The sequence below is a fragment of the Adiantum capillus-veneris genome, chromosome 15 (genome assembly GCF_014529385.1).
Source record: "Adiantum capillus-veneris isolate H3 chromosome 15, ASM1452938v2, whole genome shotgun sequence".
NCBI lineage: Eukaryota > Viridiplantae > Streptophyta > Polypodiopsida > Polypodiales > Pteridaceae > Adiantum > Adiantum capillus-veneris.
Window position 1 is genome coordinate 75,633,640 of NC_140945.1, and position 18,456 is coordinate 75,652,095.

The following is an 18,456-nucleotide window of genomic DNA, read 5'->3' on the forward strand; positions in this document are numbered from 1 at the left end:
CTTACGACTCCTTATTTTTTCTTGGAATTATAGATTTGACCTAAATATTGTGTTTGAACCCAATTTCAAAAAAGGCACCTAAAAATATTCTCACAAGTGTTTGAAGATCTACTGCACTTCCTATCCTAAGGTCTAAAACCAATATAAAGCTTTAACTTAAAGGCTCATTCCAAAACCTTAGTATTGTGTATGGAGATCATAGATTCATGTAGCTCTCTATAGTTGGTTTAAGCTCACCAAATGATCATTAGGATCTCCATTTTGATTATAATTTTTAACCCATTTCTTGAAATCTGTTGGCCCAACTATCCTTGAGTCTATTACTACCCTTTGATGAATTGCAGGTGCTAGTCTCATAGATTCCATCGGTCCCAAGTCTTGGAATAAAATGCTATTTCATTATGAATCTCTTTGTCTTTAGTTGGCTTGATTGACACCCATTTACATGGATTAGAGGTTTCAACTCCCTTGTTGATCTAATCTTTAGGGAATGACAATTGTTTTGGGTTGGAGCTTTAGAGTCAGATGTCATATTGGACTGAACTGAAAGTACAAAGTCAGATGTAGGACACAAAGTATTGGAGTTGATATATCCAGATGATTAAAAAAAAGTACAATTGGCACTAAGTGTTGATTACAACAAAGCTTGATGACAATAAGAGCAAGCTTGATGATTACAAAGACTCAAGACAACCCAATAAAGTGACAACAATCCCCAATGAAAGTAGTGGGTCCCATTTATAGGTGCTCGTACTGGGTTTTGATTGATTATACACTGATACCATTACTATTTGTAATTACTATTGGTAAATACTAAACCCGACTATGTACAAGTGCCTGTATAGAGGCACTTCTCCCTATCTACATTCTCCTCTCCTTTCTTTGAATTTTGGTGTACTTCAAAATTATACATTGTGCACCAATGTCATGCTTCTGTTTATCTCAATCTTTCTTCAGAGTGGCCTTCTCAAGGGTCTAAGGTGGAATTTGAAGTGTCGCATGTTGGTCACTCACTTGAGAACTTGAGGCGGTATTCTCCTTTTGGATAATTCAATAAATGGTATACTTCTATAGCTACTTCTTCTGTCATGTAGCCACTGTATCCATCTATGAAAGTGTACATCTCATGGCAAGGAATCTCATCCAATATCATATTAGTAATAGGAAAAGGAAACGGGTCTTGAATGGTTGAACATTCAGTTTTTGATAATAAGCATGAACCATCAACGTCCCATTCTTCTTCAAAACAGCCCGTATGGAAAAAAACCAGGCACTCCTCGCTACCTCAGTGTGATGAATCTTGCCTTCAACAAGTTGTCAATTTCTATCTTCATTTTTAGAATCTTAGCATAATTTGGATTCATACTATACCTCTGGAGGATTACTACCCATGCATCTAGTTTCAGTGGTATCCAATGTTGCCACACCTCTGGATCTACGCCTTTCAGGTCCGTATACTCCCATGTGAATACACCTTATATTTTTGTAGCAGTTGCCTGCATTTCTCCTTTATCTCCAATTTTAGATGTTCATTGATTTTGACCATCTTTGGATTTTCCTCTAAATCAAGATTCCATTCTTCAATTTCTTGATCATCTTGCAACACCAATTTGGTCCGCCACCTTTTCCTTTTTCCAAAGATTTGGCTTCCTTATCAGTCCTTATTCCTGCTCCATAGTCATTAAAGGAATTTCCCAATCTTGTTGAATCTATCTCTCTATATTTGATTGTATATTGTTTTGATTGGGTATGTCTACTATTGGCTGCATGTGTTGCTCATCTAGTTTGAAAACCTCTACCGTCTAACTTAGTTCTTATGGCAATTTTCCATTCAGATTCACTAGTCTTTTTCCTGGATTGGACTAAGTGAAATTCTTTGGATATTGCTGCCTTTGATGTTCTACTCTCTCTTAGTCCAAAAGTACCTCATTCAAGTCTATCTTTGCTATAGAAAATATGTTCATAGATTCTAACATTCATTCGATCTTCTTTGTACCATATTTTCTACACAATTTCTTTGGTCTCATTGCTCTCTTCCAACTTTTGGTATTATTTGTATTTACCTAGATTTTCCTTTTGGGTCCTTGAATTGTTAATGTCTGGCCTACATAATTGTAAATAGTTCTTGCAGTTTGGAGCCACGGTTGTCCCAATAGCATATTGTAGGCTCCATGTACATCTAGTATGAGAAAACTGGTTTTGAATTTCTCAAATCCCACTCTAAATTGCAAGTTCTCAAGTAAGCCACTAGCCTGGTCTATTCTCTAATCCGCTGTCCTAATTTTGAATAGATCTGGTTTCATCTCTTGAAATCCCCATCTTTTTTTTGACATGCTCCTTGAGGATGTTCACTCAAACAGATCCACGACCATCACATCTAATGTCTTTTTCCTTTGCCTTTTGATAAACCTATCAGCCCCTGGTAAGGTCCATCTGATAACATCTAGATCCATGGTAAGCTTTTGAATAATTTAACAGACCTTTACATAGATTTGATCTTATTTATTCCGAAAGTTGTTGTCAAAACTAGAGGATCTTCCCTCCGGATGGTTGCCCTCATAGTGCCATGCCTCTACTAGCTTGTTGCATCTGATGGATGCTTTTGTGGGAAATTAGATTGTTTTTGTTGAACATTTTTCATCCCCACATCTATTTTATCAACTTCTGCTCTAACTTGTCAAACATCTTCTCCTAGGCACTCCTTTGAATAATTTCACTAGTTCCTTAGTTCCCTTGACAACTTCTACCTTACCAGTCTCACTCTCTAGGAGTCCCTTCTTTGTAACCTCTACAAGATTTGGCAAAAGCCTTTGGATACTCCTATCCATTTAGGATTTTGTGGTATCTTTTGATCCAGATCCTCTGTGATCTTGGCTGCCAAAGTCCTCTGCTCTAGCCATTCATTTATATCATTGGCCTTTCCATTAGCCTTCAAGATGGCTCTTTGCTTCTTCCATCTATGAACCTCTTTAGTTTTCCTTGTTTCTTTGACTATCTCATCTGGTAAATCCTCAGTGAGACAACCCTAGCACTCCTAGTGATCACGTGCACCAAAACTGGGTCTGCCATTTTTCCTTCAAGCACTTTAGCTTTAACATTTTTGGACAATGAGCTGTAAAGTGTCCATACTTACCACATGTGTAGCATCTAGAATTATGCCTTGCAAATTTAGCTCTTCTTGATCCCCTACCAACAAAATTTTGATATCTATCTCTTCTTGGCATATTGGTCGTACTAGCCTCATTTTTCATAAACCACCCTGTAAGTGCCAGGACATGCACGGCTTGCGCACAGTCTCACAAAAGGTTCTAGAACACTTTCTAAGCTGACGTGAATCCTAGACTTGAGATAGCTTGTCCACATGCACATAGAGTTAGATAGCTTGTCCACATGCACATAGAGTTAGATATGCACGTGACATCCCCTCCTTTTCAAAGTGAGGTATTGGTACCGAGCTGTATGGCGTCGAGGGAGAGCGCTAACAACTCTTGGAATCCTACGAATGTCAAAAAATGGTGATTTAAGTACTCAACTATGCAACTAAGGCTAATAGACGTGTAGTTGCAAACCACAACAAAACTGTCAATGCTCTGGGTTGCATTTAAATGCCCGTTTAAAAAAAATTATACATATAAAAAGCTATTACATGTCGTATTCCCAGATAATGTTTGAATACCCGTATTTTTGTTTTTTATTCAAAATTTCTTTTGATAAAAAAAGACTTCAATTAAAAAAAAACTTATGAAAGAGATAGTCGCCAATTTTGATCAAAATTAATGACTGACTCTTGCGTTGTCAAGTCTTGAGAGACTAGTAGTAGGAGATGTCACTTAAGTACAGTGCGATCACGGTGTATCCATGCCAATGTAAGCGTGCACAACACATATATCAATGGCTCACCTGGTTGAGATTTTCATTCCAGCCACGGGATTATTCTTCTATTTTTTGCTATGTATGCACGACCTACTAGTCCACTGGACGTATGACACTCCATCATTGTATACACTTCCGCTATAACATTAAATACTCTGTCATGGACAAGGTAAGTAATTGATATCTTAAAACATTTTCTATGCTATTCCCAGGAAAAGTGTCCTATTTCCAGTTACCCTTGTACAGTCACACTCCCATACAGGGTCAGTGGGTCAAGATGTGACTTATGGTACCTCTCTCTACAAGAGCGTGGTACAGGTACACTGTTGTAGGCTTATAGAATAATCTAAGCCTCTCTCTACGAGGACGTGTAGTTGTACGCTTATAGGGTAATCTAAGTCACAAACATGGTCTGCACGGGATCATATGCAAGGGACATGCAATACATTCAAATAAGGGGTTTTCCTCAACCTAGCATTCTCTCTCTCCCTCTCTCTCTTCCCAACTTCTATGCGGGAAAGGTGAAACTAGGCATGATTTTATTGACATCTTTCTATGTCAATACCATAGCCAGAAGGGCTACGAGACGACATGAAAGGCTAAGAGCCATCTATTACCACCTAGTTTGGCATGGCTCTAAGAGCGTTGGCATGTCTAAGAGCCATCTGTTTGTAGTCTAGCAGTGATTGATTTCAAGATCGAACACTTCTATCCAGTTTAGTACCCACTGATTATAATGGACAAGCAAGAGTCTTTCCATTAATGATTTTTTGGGCATTATTTTAGCACTACACACTTTGAGTGTGAAAATAAAGTTGCATTTTTGAACGTCTTAAACTCGTAAGGTCTTATCTCTACCAAGGTGTTTAAATGACACAGCATTTCAGACAACACGATTGCTCACAAAACCAAAGATTATGGATTTTTGGGTCCAACAAAGATCTAGTTGTGAATACGATTCCAACTTCAGTGGTTCTCGTATTTTATCTCTAGCACTATGAGTGTTTATATGAGTCCAATTTTGGGGTAAGACCCAGCTCGTGATTATTAAATCACTTATTAAGTGTGATGGTCAATTTTGGAATCTTCACACTTGCACTTTCAAGGAAAGAAGTCCATAAGCTGCCAAGGGCTTGTGAATAATTCTAGCTTCCAAAGTTGAATTAAGATACTATCAGCGCTAGTTGAGGAGTTTTCCTGCACAATTTAACCAAGGGGTTTAACAATGTTGATTTTAACCAAGGGGTATGGTTTGCAAAGGAAACACCCAAGGTTACATGTACAATACTACTTGCATTTCACTAATTTTTAATTAGTGTTTCTAAGCCTTTGCCGACAGGAAATTTGGGCAGGTGCTTTTCACTCCGCTACATGTACGCATCTGTTTTGGTTTGGTTTCTTTTGGTTTTATTTTTTTTATATAGGATTCATAAACAATGTTTTCTCTTCAGAGAAATGACAAGGTCATGTAAGAGCCACGCAATTTGGGCTATGGTGTCCAAAATACGTTTCTGCATTATACAGTTATAGACCCACTTGTAGGGTTTATTTGGCACATGTTGTCACATGGGATGCAACATGGTCTAGGAACTCATGGCGTTCGGTCTAGCGACTGTGGAACAAGGCTAATGAAGGTCCCTCTCACTCCTATTGTGGAGTGTTTGCAGCTACCTCCACACACAAGTACATCTTGTACTTGTAGTATGTTCTTTTTTCAGACATCCTTAGTTGAGACATATTCCACATGTGGCGAATATGAGTCTCTAGGACTTACACTAGCGTCCACTATTTCAAGTATGTGCCATGACAAAGTCCCTAGGTGCTGGTCAATTTTGTTTTCTATACCATATTTAGGACAACGTATCAGGAGCACTTTCAGTGGCCAAAATACTTAGAATGGCGTTACGATACACGTGCTGCTAAACAACATTACACCTAGCTGTTTATACATATAGCAAGGCTATGAGTTGTTGATGAAAAAGTTTCATTGTTTGTACCTAGAAGTGACTTCTGTTTCACCTTCTATTATGGTTCAAACGTTTCAGTTTGGCTTGCAAATGATTGCAACAAAAGTATTTAGTTTCTTTCCAGAAATATTTACATTCCTCTTTAATGTGTGCTAGGAGCATCACATTCTCCATCAGTTGTTGCAAGGATGATCATGGATATACATGTTTGGATATGTTTCTTACTAAATGCATGCACAGTAGGTGTTATGGGGTCTAATGTTTAGCAAAGGCTGATTTGGAGTGGCATGCATATTCATGACATTAGTTGCTTATGAAGCATTTTGCATTCTATGTGCAGTCTCTCTATGAGATTATGTTTAGATCTACTAATACCCAACAAAGGTCAGGACTTGGTTTGGGTGCTTCTTGATCTTTCAAGTTATGAAAGATGGTTATTCATTTCATTGATGATTCCTCAACAACCTTGTACGATATTGTGATCCATGTTTATCAGTCATTTGGAAAGAATGTTTGTAAAACGTTGTCGAGAAATTTGCGGTCTTGCCAAGAAAGCACCGGGCTTTTGGCTGTGAGAGTTTGTGACAGAACTCCAAAAACTATATGAAGGAGTTAAACCATAGATGCCATGAAGTATAAGGTTTGGAAGAAAGTGCAATCAAAGAAGCTTCATTCTTTCTCTCTTGTACTCACATACACAAAGAAAGAACACAAAAGAGAATATTAAAACAACACAAAGATGAAAACATCAAGGCTATGGTCATATCGTATCATGGGTAATATGAAAGGGTTAATAGATGAGCTAATGTTGTTTAATCTTTGCCGATCGAACAGGCTACAAATTGTTCTTTGGAATTGTATTTTTGTGCTCACCATAATATATATGTTTTGTCTAGTGATTGGGACTAATTGTGTGTACAAATCCTCTTGGTTCATAGCAAGATAACTACACTTACATCAAAAGAAAAGTTATAGTCTATAAGAGGTAGTATGATGGGATCCGGTGAAAGAAGTATTTCATTGAGCCTTTCTGGGCCAAAGAGAAACACTATACGTTGTTGAAAGTGTATTTTACGGCTAATCCATACGTTAATTCTAATAGACCGCACAGAGTGGAGGCGATAGAAATTCTCATCATGTGGATTACTCATCTAGGATAGTATATGCGAAATGTAGATATGAGAGAAGTGAAGAGATGATAAGTTTCCCTCCCAAGCCCTATTCTGGCCCGTACGTAATAAGGATACTACGGAGAGAGATGCACCTGCAGCAAGAAGAACCTAGAATTTGTAGAGAGAATGAATTTTTAAGAGTGAGAGAGATAGGTTTGGTTAAGGAGGTGAGATTAGGTATATATATGTTGGATTAGAGATGAAAAAGAAAACAACAAGAAATAAAAAAAGTATCAATGTAGAACACATCTTACTTGTCAAACCCTTCAGCACCTTTTTGATGGAGAGAGAAGAAGAGGGAAGAACTCAACTTTGATTGATACACCAAATCCAAGACCTTCTTTTGATTAGAGTTGATCTCCCAAGGATAGCTTACAAGAATGGCTAGTCTTCTTCTAGAAGAAAGTGTAGGCTTAGGTTTATGTTAATAACTAAGTACGATTAAGCATTACTACTCACTCCCTCATGAATTCCTCTCATCAATGGCTTGAATGCTTCAATGCTTTTCAAGGAAGAAGAGTTTCCCTTTTATAGGTGAAGAGAACCCCAAGGATTTACACAAGAAGAGAGGAGCCAGTGTGAACAGAAACAGGAAAAGTTGGAAATGAGTTGTCCCTGCATGATGTGGGCACCAGTATTTTGATCATATCTCCTCAACCGTGGCTCCAAATAAAAAAGTAAAAATATGGGAAGAAAATTCAGCTCATTACCTACGACTTCCATTTAATATGTATTTTCCAATTCGGATTGGAACCTTGTGTTAAAAAAATCATCAAAATCATTAGGAAAATTTTGAACTCATTTTTGGGCCTTTTAAGAGTGCCACATCATCAAAGTTGTACAAAAGAAAGCAACCCGATAGACCCCTCTAAATATTGCTTAGAACCCCATGATATGATCTATCATTGGAAAGTTCTTGAAAAATGGATTCTAAAGAGCCAAGGTCCGAAAATTTTGGATGACTTCTATGAACGTTATGCCATTTTTTTTCAATCAGCCAGGTTTTGTTACCCACTACTACATTTGCCCCCCTATAGCGACGGCTACAGCGACGAATTTTCGTCGCATTAGCGAGGGAAAAAGGCGTCGTTGTAGCCGTCGCTACTGTACATCGCATAAACGAGGCATTTAACGAGGGCTATAGTGACGAGTTACCGTCGCATAAGCAACAAAAATAAGTGGTTTACTTTTCGTCGCATAAGCGGCACGTGGCAAAATGCGTGGTATAAGCGGCGTGTGGCATAAGCGGCGAGATGCTTAAGCGACGAGTTGTTGTTTTTTTTTAAAAGACCGCATCAGTGACGCTTTGAACACGCAACGACTATATGACGTGCAGGGTTTCATAAGTGATTTCTCTCCGCTCCCTCTCTCTCTCTCTCACACACACAGTACATACAACAATCTAACTCTAATGCTCTCTCTCTCTCTCTCTAGCTCTCTACACACACATACAAACTCTAGCTCTCGAGTGGAACACACACACCCACAAACTTTAATTCTCTCTCGCGCGCCGGTGTTCTTGCAATTGTGATTGCTCTCATTGCTCATACATTTGTTGGCATTTCGCATAGTAGTGTGGACTTTGATCGGACCGGTGCGTACGTAAGCGATATAAATTTACAATTTCGGCTTCAAGATGAATTATGGTAAACAACTCTCTCTCTCTCTCTCTCTCTTTGCTAATTTTTTAAGTTAGAACTTTAAATTAAATAAAAAATAGACGATCATGTTTGTTTATTAAAAATATATATTAAAATAAAATAGTAGGCCCTCAAGCCAATATTAAATCTCAATCCCATGATTTCTGTCATGTAGCAGACGTTTCTATAAGTTCTAAATCGGCTCCCTTTGTTCAGTTAAGAAAAACGTTCTTGATGTATAATAGAAATAATTCTTGCGAACTTCTAAAATGATCCATTGGCCAGCCGCTTCAGATCTCGTGAGCCATATAGCCTGCCAAGATGCCTCGTTGGCAAGTGGACAAGCTATGTGGGCTCACGAGATCTCAAACGGCTCGCAAATGGGCCATAATCAAAGTTCAAAAAAGCTGTATAACTTGTTCACATGCCTCATTGGCACGTGGGCTCCATGCGTTAAAGCTCGCCGATCGACCATTTCTGAAGTCCATGATAAAAAAACGCTCGCGGACTACTTTGGACGGACTACTTTGGAAACGGCCCATTGGCGAACCATTTAAGATTCTGTGAACCCACATAGCTTTTTCGCGTGCCAAAGAGGCATGTGGGCAAGCTATAGGACTCGCCGAGAGCTCAAACAGCTGACCGATGTATTGTTTCTGAGCGTTTTTTGCTTGAGGACTTTGAGAACGATCCATATATCAACGAGTTGTTTGATCTCTTAGCGAGCCGTATAGCTTTCCCATATGCCTCATTGGTACATGGACATTCCATGTGGACTCACAAGAGCTCCAACGGCTCGCCGATGGACTGTTTCTAGAGTCCACAAAACAAAAACTTCTCCCTATTTCATACAACTCGGGACATGTGGGTTTAACATGAAAATAAAGAAAACTTGGTACATGTCGGTACTTGGTACTTGGTCCTTGCTTTCATTTGGTTGTAGGTTCCATAATGAAACTTCGTACTTGCAATTGATACATGGTCCATGGTATTAATTGGTCAATGTAACTTTGTGGTACTGTAATAAATTAACATGAAAACAATAAAACCTCTTTAGTGCTAGATTTGGTATAAGGTACTTGGTACTTGGTACTTGATTTGGTACTTAGTACTTGCAACTTGAAACTTGGTACTTGATTTGGTACAAGATATGTAGAATCTGACACTTAGCGTAAAATCTGCTACCTTTACAGAAAAAATCAAAATCAAAAGCTTGTTAATACTAGAGCCTAACATAGAAACCAAGAAAACGTGTTAGTGTTAGTGTTAGATTTGGCAGTTGATTTAGAGTTTGGTATCAGGTTCCATAATGAAACTTGATAGTTGTCATTGGTGCATGGTACATGGTACGTAACTTGAAACTTGGAGCGTATAAAATCATCTTAAAAAAACATTGGAAGCCTTTTTAACAATGTGTAAACCGACCGGGCGAAAAGCCATAGGCGGTGACCCAAACCAGGACAACAACAACTGAACAGAAAGACTAACGTCCCTAGCGATATTTCTTTTATATTCTTAAAGACTTGCACAAGAGTGCTATAAGATCAAAATGCCTTAATTTTGAGAAGTAGAGCAACTAACAAAAAACTTAGGACTAGGTTTTACATGCCACATCATCATTTGGTAGCACAATGACCATGATTTCAATCCATTTTTAAAAAATATATATATAAAGACAAATAAATAACATTGAGATGGTTACTTAGGTTAATTATCTTATCGACAAATAATTAATTGTTTGACAATAGACAAATTCAGTGATGCAACAAACACATGTCAGTATATATCATCAGTAAGTTTATGTACATGTGTCCAAAATGTGTGGTGATCAATCCTCACATATACAAAACAAATCTCATCATCACATACGATGTAGCAATGCACACTGAAAAATACATATATAACGATCCCAAATATGCAAAAGAAATCTCTATGCAGGATCACTATGTGATCCATCACTACTAGAAGATTCACTATCATCGGTCTCATGATCGCTAGTGCCACCACCACTAGTCCGAACCGTGGGACTACGACTGTCCCCATCTCTGCGATCATCACCATCATGGTTAGTGATTGGGCCGCTGCTCCTCTCAGCCTCTCGACGTCTCCCCTCGGCCTCCTGTCGAGCCACCTCTGTCATATCAGCCTCCCCATGCTACTCTTGTATTAGTTAGTGAAAGAAAAAAAGAATATATTACAGTTACCATGAAAAAAACTACAAAGCAAAACAAAGATACATACAAGTGGATCTGGAGTGTCAGTAAGTGTCTGACACAAAGCACGATAGCCGGAGTATGTGGCGTACTCTATCTCCTGTGCCGTCGGTGCACGACCATAGTCTTTCGTCTACATTAAGACACAACCAAAGACTTATTAATTTTTGCATTCAATAATACTACCTTTAAAAGTTAAAATTAATACTACCTTTAAAAGTCACCTTCTTGTTTTCTCGACCGCCATCTGGTCCAAGCTATTCGCAGCCATACTGTGAACACCATTTGCTGAGGGGTTCGGCCTCATGCACACACCCCAACTTAGCGGTATACCGTAGGTTATACGCATATCAGCAGACCCTGCCTGGCTCACATCCTTTATCTTCACTTCACAATCAAGCATCACGACCACAGTGCCACATTCCAGGTTCACCACATCTCTCAATTCTTTGCATACGAATGGCTTATTGCCATGGATTTCCACAATCCCCTTCTCGGGCAATTCGAAGGTAGCAACCTGTAGGTCGCTGCGTGTCGCATGCTCCAGCTCTCCCCTCTCGTGTGGGAGATAGAAGTCCGCAGGGTTCACCTGGTGCTCCTCCTCAATTTCTTCACTGGTACAATACCCACCATTTAAGTATGGCTCACAAGCCAACAACTCCCCATCCAACAGGGTATGACTAGCACTACTTCCGGTTTCATGCAATAGTTTTTCCTCATAATGGGCATCAACATAGCCGGGAAACATTGCATCCAATTTCTTCGTCAACTCTTCCTCACTCATGCATTCTTCTCCTTCGTCCACACAGGGGACATCCATACATTCTTCTCCTTCGTCCATACACGGGGCATCCGTCTCCTTCTCTTCTTTTGCTTGTTTTTCCTCTTCGCTCAGCTTGGCATGCATCATCGACACCTTTTCAAAAAACTAGGTCATCACTTGCTCTTGCCGACGGAACTCAGCATCCATAAGCATTTTATTTCTCTCCAGCTCTTTTCTCGCTCTTCTACTTTCCAGCCGCATCTCCTCTACATCCTTGTAGTAACTCTCAGTCGTCCTCGAGAGTGTCTGAGTCGAGGTCTACATAGCCTTTTGCACCGCATCCCAGTCATATCTTGGTTTTCCTTCTCTCCATCCAGCAAAGCGTTCCCTCACGCGTTGTATCGCTCTTTCAAAGCATAAGAGGGCAACCTCCACATTGAACCATGCCTTCAGTGAGGCCATATCCAAAAGCTTGAAAAAACAGATTGGCCCTTAAAATAGTAGAATCGGTCACGCCACTTCTCCTACGCAATTGCAGCTATGAAGTCATTTAGTGTAGATGCATATCCATCGACAGCAGAAGCTCAGCAACCATCGACAGAAGAAGCTCAGCAACCTAGCATTTTTGGAGACCCATCACCTAGCATTTTTGACAATTTTTAGCATGGCGTTTTTCAGCAATGAAAGACCAGCAGATTGAGCCCCTAAAGAGTAGCACATTCAGCCCCAAGAAACCTCAGTTTTGAGCCCTAAACCTGCAGATTTTCAGCGCCAAAGACCTACAGAACAATCCCAGAATCAACGTTTTTGGACATAGTCGTAGATTTCAGCCCATAGCGTTTTTAGACAGCAGATACAAGATTGCAGATTTCAGCCCTTAGGACGGTGTCGTCATCCCCTTCGCCATTGCCAACATAGCCCCAAGAAACCTCAGTTTTGAGCCCTAAACCTGCAGATTTTCAGCGCCAAAGACCTACAGAACAATCCCAGAATCAACGTTTTTGGACATAGTCGTAGATTTCAGCCCATAGAGTTTTTAGACAGCAGATACAAGATTGCAGATTTCAGCCCTTAGGACGGTGTCGTCATCCCCTTCGCCATTGCCAACATAGCCCCAAGAAACCTCAGTTTTGAGCCCTAAACCTGCAGATTTTCAGCGCCAAAGACCTACAGAACAATCCCAGAATCAACGTTTTTGGACATAGTCGTAGATTTCAGCCCATAGCGTTTTTAGACAGCAGATACAAGATTGCAGATTTCAGCCCTTAGGACGGTGTCGTCATCCCCTTCGCCATTGCCAACATAGCCTAGAATTGCATCAGTTCCATGCATTCAGCTTGATCCAGTTGGTGCTCTCCTACGCGATTGCAGCTATGAAGTTACACCTGCCTCCATTGGGTTACTAGCATGGGAACTTTTGATGGACCAGAAAAACCAAGTTGATCTTGTTCTTACGGAGGTCGTGATGCCCTGTTTATCAGGCATAGGTCTATTGGGTTGAATTATGAACCATGGGGCACTCAAGCACATTCCGGTTATCATGATGTCCTCTCATGACTCCATGAATTCCATTTTCAAATGCTTGTCAAAGGGAGCTGTGGACTTTCTTGTGAAACAAGTGAGGAAAAATGAACTGAAGAAGCACTTGCAGCATCTTTGGAGGAGGTGCCATAGTTCAAGGACCTGAGCATTGGAAAGATAAAGATTTTGATCTAAGAGGAGTGGCTACTGCAACGAATGCACCTTTTCTAGACCTTGTGCCATCAACACATGAAAATTCTAGGACAACTGGAAGCGTTGAGGATGCTCATTTGACTGGACACCATGTACATTTGATTTGTCTCATATGGTCCCAAGCGGCGAGCATGATAGAAGAGAGGAAAAATCATGCACCCCAACAGTGCATGGTGCACCCTTGAGAGAGTTGCCTACAACCTGCCTCTACTATATGCCACACTTACTCAGAGAGCAGCTCCGACCGATTTCCACCTTGACAGATCGAGAGTCAAGAGACGAGAGAGAGAGAGAGAGAGAGAGAGAGAGAGAGAGAGAGAGAGAGAGAGAGAGAGAGAGAGAGAGAGAGAGAGAGAGAGAGACATAGATGTTAAAAATATTTCTTTCTTTCTACTTACCGTGCTGCGTCACGTCGATGACCCATGAGATTGCACATTTGCTTGACCATCCACCTGGGACTCCATCCTGTCCCATACTCCACCTCTAGTGTGTTGAGAACATATTTCTTGTCATCCTCATGCTGATCACTACAGTGCAAAATAAAGCTGATTAGTAATTCAACTAACAAACTAAAATTTACATTTTTTATGTTAATTAATACTTACTCCCATGGTATATGAACTTGCTTTAGATAAGACGAGCAGAGGTCTCCCATCTGACGTTTGAGGGCGATGCCGGCCCCGAGCTGGAGGATAGCCCCGTTAGGCAAGATGTCGCATGTGACACCCAAGCTGCCAATGCACGTGCGCATTGGTGGAGGTGGAGACACTGATGGGGGAGCTGGCGGCAGCTGAGGCGGTGTCTCACGAGTCGATCGCCCCGGTGGCGTGCTACTCTGCCGGTGATGCCTACATGCAATATAAACATACGGCAGATTAGATGAGAGTTCTTAAAAACTACTTGATATTTAATTCATAATCACCATAATAGATATAGAGTCCGAGACTGACGGCGACTAGCTTGTGAATCAGGTGTCAACTGAGTACTAGGAGGTACATTATGAGTAAGCCGCTGACTCTCATGATGTGATGTACCTGGAATAGGAGTCCTAAGCAAACAAAGACATCAAGGGAATACATATATTAAGATTTCTATATTAAAAAAAAGAATGACATTACTACTTTATCAATCGAGAAGATTACCAATGTGCTATGGTCTGATCTGCATGAGAGGAAGTCTCCACTCCTGCGTGTGGCTGGGAGGATGTACCCTCTCCAGGACGTACGGGCAAACTGAATCGCCCAAGAAACTCAATGGAGCTGTCTAAACTGGCCTCATCCATCTCCATATAATCTGACATAGCCTCCGTCAAAGCCTCTCCTGATAGTCCAGTGGTACGTAGCAAAGTCTTGGTGAACGTCAACTTCACTCTATGACCCTGGTCACTCATCCTATCTGTATATTTAAAACAAACCATATGTCCAACTAACACAAACATCGTATCTGAATGTAACATCAATTCAAGTAAAAATATTAATAGATCAAGAATCTACAGATGAGGTCGAAGCAGCCATGAATGGAGTGGACTACAACAAAATAGATCAAACAAAAATGTTACAGATGCTTCAAAAGGTTATGAATCAAATGCAAGATCAGGTAGAAAAACTAAAAGAGAAACACGCTCAGTAACAAATTCAATGCAAGAGTAAGCTACATGAGAGATTTGATGGTTTGTGGACGAATGCAGCACGAGCTTATAACCATATGGTAGATGTGGACAAAATGAAGCAGACCTGGATGTATTCTTGGAAAGGACTCAACATGAACTATATGATGTTGTTGGCAGCGCTTTCGCTTTACCTTTCGCTGCCTACTCTCACATGGTATCAGACGCTGAGGTTCTTCTCCCAAGCCGACGATCCCCTGTTGATTGCTTTCGTAATGAAAAACTCCCTCAAAACTGAGATCGCTCCCCTTGGTGGCTGTGTTTTCTACAAACAGCAGCGTTTTCACCTCTCAGGCTGCGTTTTCTCTGCTATGGAGCCAGATCAGCCATCGCTACTCCCTTCTCTCTCAGCCCTGAAGGGATTACCCTAGCCATCGCTACTCCCTTCTCTCTCACCCCTGAAGGGATTACCCCAGATCAGCCGTTGATAAAGCACTTGCAGCAGCGTTTTCAGCATTAGACACAGTACCAGATCAACCCCTTGAAGCATTGCAGAGAACCCCCATTTTCAGCCATAAAAACGCAGCAAAACAATCATTTTCAGCCACCTGAAACAGCCCAAAGATTTGCAGAATTTCAGCAGTTAATAGACCACAGATTTCAGCCCTAAAGTCGTCATCGTCATCACCGTCATTGTCATCGGCAGGTCCCATGTTGCATCAATCCATTGCATACACATTGTACCACTTTGTGCAATCAAAAAGTAGACCACTCTCGCCAACGAGAGTGGGGCCTTCGGAGGAGGGTTTTACAACGTCTCTAGTGTCATTGACAAAGTTGTTGCCCCCGCATCTGCTGTGCTGAAAGTTTTTGATGCCATGCATGACCTTGAGCACTCTCTCTTATGTGATCCCCAACATGATCTCATCGGCTACATTAGTCTCATCTCCCGCCTTGAGGAGGCTATCTGCTTTCTGTCTCAAAATTGCCCTATGGCCATTGAATGGCTTAAGGAATTTGTTGATTTTTTAGATTATAATGAGGTCCTTCAAGATGCACCCATGAAAAGAATTTCATCTCATCTCAAGCTTCTGCAAGCGTGTCAGTCCAACGGAGATTGGGCCAAGCTTGATGGAGGACTTCACTCCGTGTCCCTAGACAGGCTGGAGGGTGAATTTGAGAGAATCCTTTTTGTTGATAGCTTGCTAGTCCCTCCTCTTTGTACTGAAGTGTTAAGGAAATCTGATTCTGGAAGCGACAGAAAGCGTCAATCACAGAATTTGAAGATCTTGCACCTAATCATGCAAAAGCTGGTCTCCAATGGAAGGACCCATAGAAGTATGGAAATTTTCATTGAAACTCGCGTGCGAGTTTTTAGAGAGAGTATGAAGGCTCTACCACTTAATTATCTACAAATTAAGTCTGGCTCAAAGGTTGATTGGAAAAGCTTAGGAATGTACATTGGCCCATGGACACAACATATGGAGGTAGTTGTTAAGTCAATCTGTGAACCAGAGTATCAGCTTTGTAGTCAGGTTTTTAAAAAGCTTCCCTTTGAAGATTGGGAAGGCAGCTTTGGCAAAATTGTCGTGTCTGGAGGTTTACTGGAGCTTTTACATTTTGGGGAAGTAGCAATAAACAGTCTAGATGAACCACAGAAACTCTTCAAGCTTCTTGACATGTTTGAAGCCATGACTAACTTGAGATCATTGTTTGGAAGGCTCTTTGGGGGCCCAGGATGCAAGGATGTTCAACAGAGGATGAAAGGTTTACTGAAGTTGATAGTGCAAGGTGCTCATGCCATTTTTTTGGAGCTAAAGCAGCAAATAGAGAATCAGAGAGGCTCGAAGGCACCCATTGATGGCAGTCTGCTAAAGGTTTTGAGCTTTGTGATAGGATATGTCAAGCACTTGGTTGGAGATTTCTATGGACCGATCATGACCAAGGTGCTTATAATATATCGAAGTTGGAAAGATGATGTTCAGGACAAGACAAGCACAGAAACTCTGCTTTCTAAAGCGGTCCTAAGTGTGATGAATGCACTTGTGCTAAATGTCAATGAATCAGAGTTCAAGGTTCTTCTGGGTGAGTCTTGGCTTAAAGAGCAACAGCAGCAAGCTGAGATTAGTATCTCTATGTATATGAAGGAGGGCTGGGAAAAGATAATTCATCATCTGAATATACCAGGGGTTATGAACTTGACAGGTAGTCGTGCCGCGGCTCGAGACCTCCTCAAGACCAAGCTCAAGGCATTCAATGCAGCATTTGAGGAGCTTTATCAGATGCATGTGAAGTGGATTCTTGTGGATGCAGAGCTGTGAGAAAGGATCAGTATAAAGGTGGTGAAATTAGTAGTCCCACCTTACAGAACTTACCTTCAGAACTATGGACCTTTGTTAGAACAAGATGGCACTAAGAGCAAGTATGTGAAGTATTCTGCACAGAGCTTGGAAAGGATACTTGGAAGCCTCTTTCAAGGGAGATCCGAGAGAATTCTCAGTGGGTCTGATAAGAAATTGAATGGGTCAGCTGCCATTGCACACCCAACCACTGTTAGTGTTGTATGATTTTTACTTGACTGAAATTAAACCTACAACATTAGTGTTAAGCATTGGTATGGTTGTTGTTGAGACTATCTTAGTTGAAGGAGTTCACTTATTTTAGATTTCCCACATTTGTGTGTGTAGCCATTGCCTTGTTGAGCAGTTGCCTCCAAGGTTGGGGCATAAAGGTTGGTGACGGTAGCAATAGTAGTTGCAGGTCCGGTGGCTAATCAAACTTCCTGAGCTGAGAAGGACCAATTTTCCATGCATGCAGGCCCTGTTTTCTTGTGTTGACAAGATTGTTTAAGCATATTTTGAGTAGCACATTTTGTCACCATCTGGGCTTCTCGGCTCAGTATTAGTTTCTTTTGCCTTTCTTGTTTTTGGGTTATCGACAAGCTTGATTGAGGAAAGCTTGAGTAGCATACTTCGTCACCCCTTGGCTTCTATTATCCAAGTAAGTTACTCAGTCCTCCTTTCTCAACATGGAGTGCTGACAAGGTTGTTTGAACATATCTTGTTCTCATTTTGATCATCCCCAGTGATGGGGTTAGGGCTACACATAATGTAGCTACAGCATAGCGGCCAAAAAATTGAAGGCGGATGCGGTGAGCCCATTAACCCAGGCATCGGGACAGTGGGTGAACTCCCCCTCTGCTAGCATAGCACCCCCTAATTCCAACTATTTTTAGGAGACCATAATCAATCTTCAAGACCCAGATTCATAGATCCTCTCCCTCTCACTATCGTTAACAGAAATTCCTCTCTCCTACCCGTTTGGTCACACCTTTGAATTACATAAACCTACAGTATTGCATTTTTCACTAAAGAGGCAAGTGATGAAGAAGAGGGGGGAGGCGGGGGAGTACCTCCTCTTCTCTTGCGTATTTTGTTGTAGCGTTGCTGTGGAGCTCGGTAATGTCTATAATTTCCCGCGAGTCACAT

General features: G+C 40.9%; 1 protein-coding gene and 1 pseudogene across 1 annotated transcript; one reads left to right on the forward strand and one right to left on the reverse strand.

Annotated features, from left to right (window-relative positions):
• Nucleotides 1–10,582: 10,582 nt before the first annotated feature.
• Nucleotides 10,583–14,752, reverse strand: LOC147440907 (uncharacterized). Its single transcript, XM_086483354.1, has 8 exons — nucleotides 14,505–14,752; nucleotides 14,285–14,410; nucleotides 13,968–14,210; nucleotides 13,761–13,889; nucleotides 12,071–12,152; nucleotides 11,107–11,781; nucleotides 10,894–10,998; nucleotides 10,583–10,807 (listed from the first exon to the last, which is right to left on the reverse strand). Exons 1-8 carry the CDS (start codon nucleotides 14,750–14,752, stop codon nucleotides 10,583–10,585), a joined length of 1,833 nt encoding a protein of 610 aa, XP_086339480.1.
• A 122-nt stretch (nucleotides 14,753–14,874) lies between these two features.
• On the forward strand, nucleotides 14,875–17,535 carry LOC147440908 (exocyst complex component EXO70A1-like; annotated as a pseudogene).
• Nucleotides 17,536–18,456: the final 921 nt, after the last annotated feature.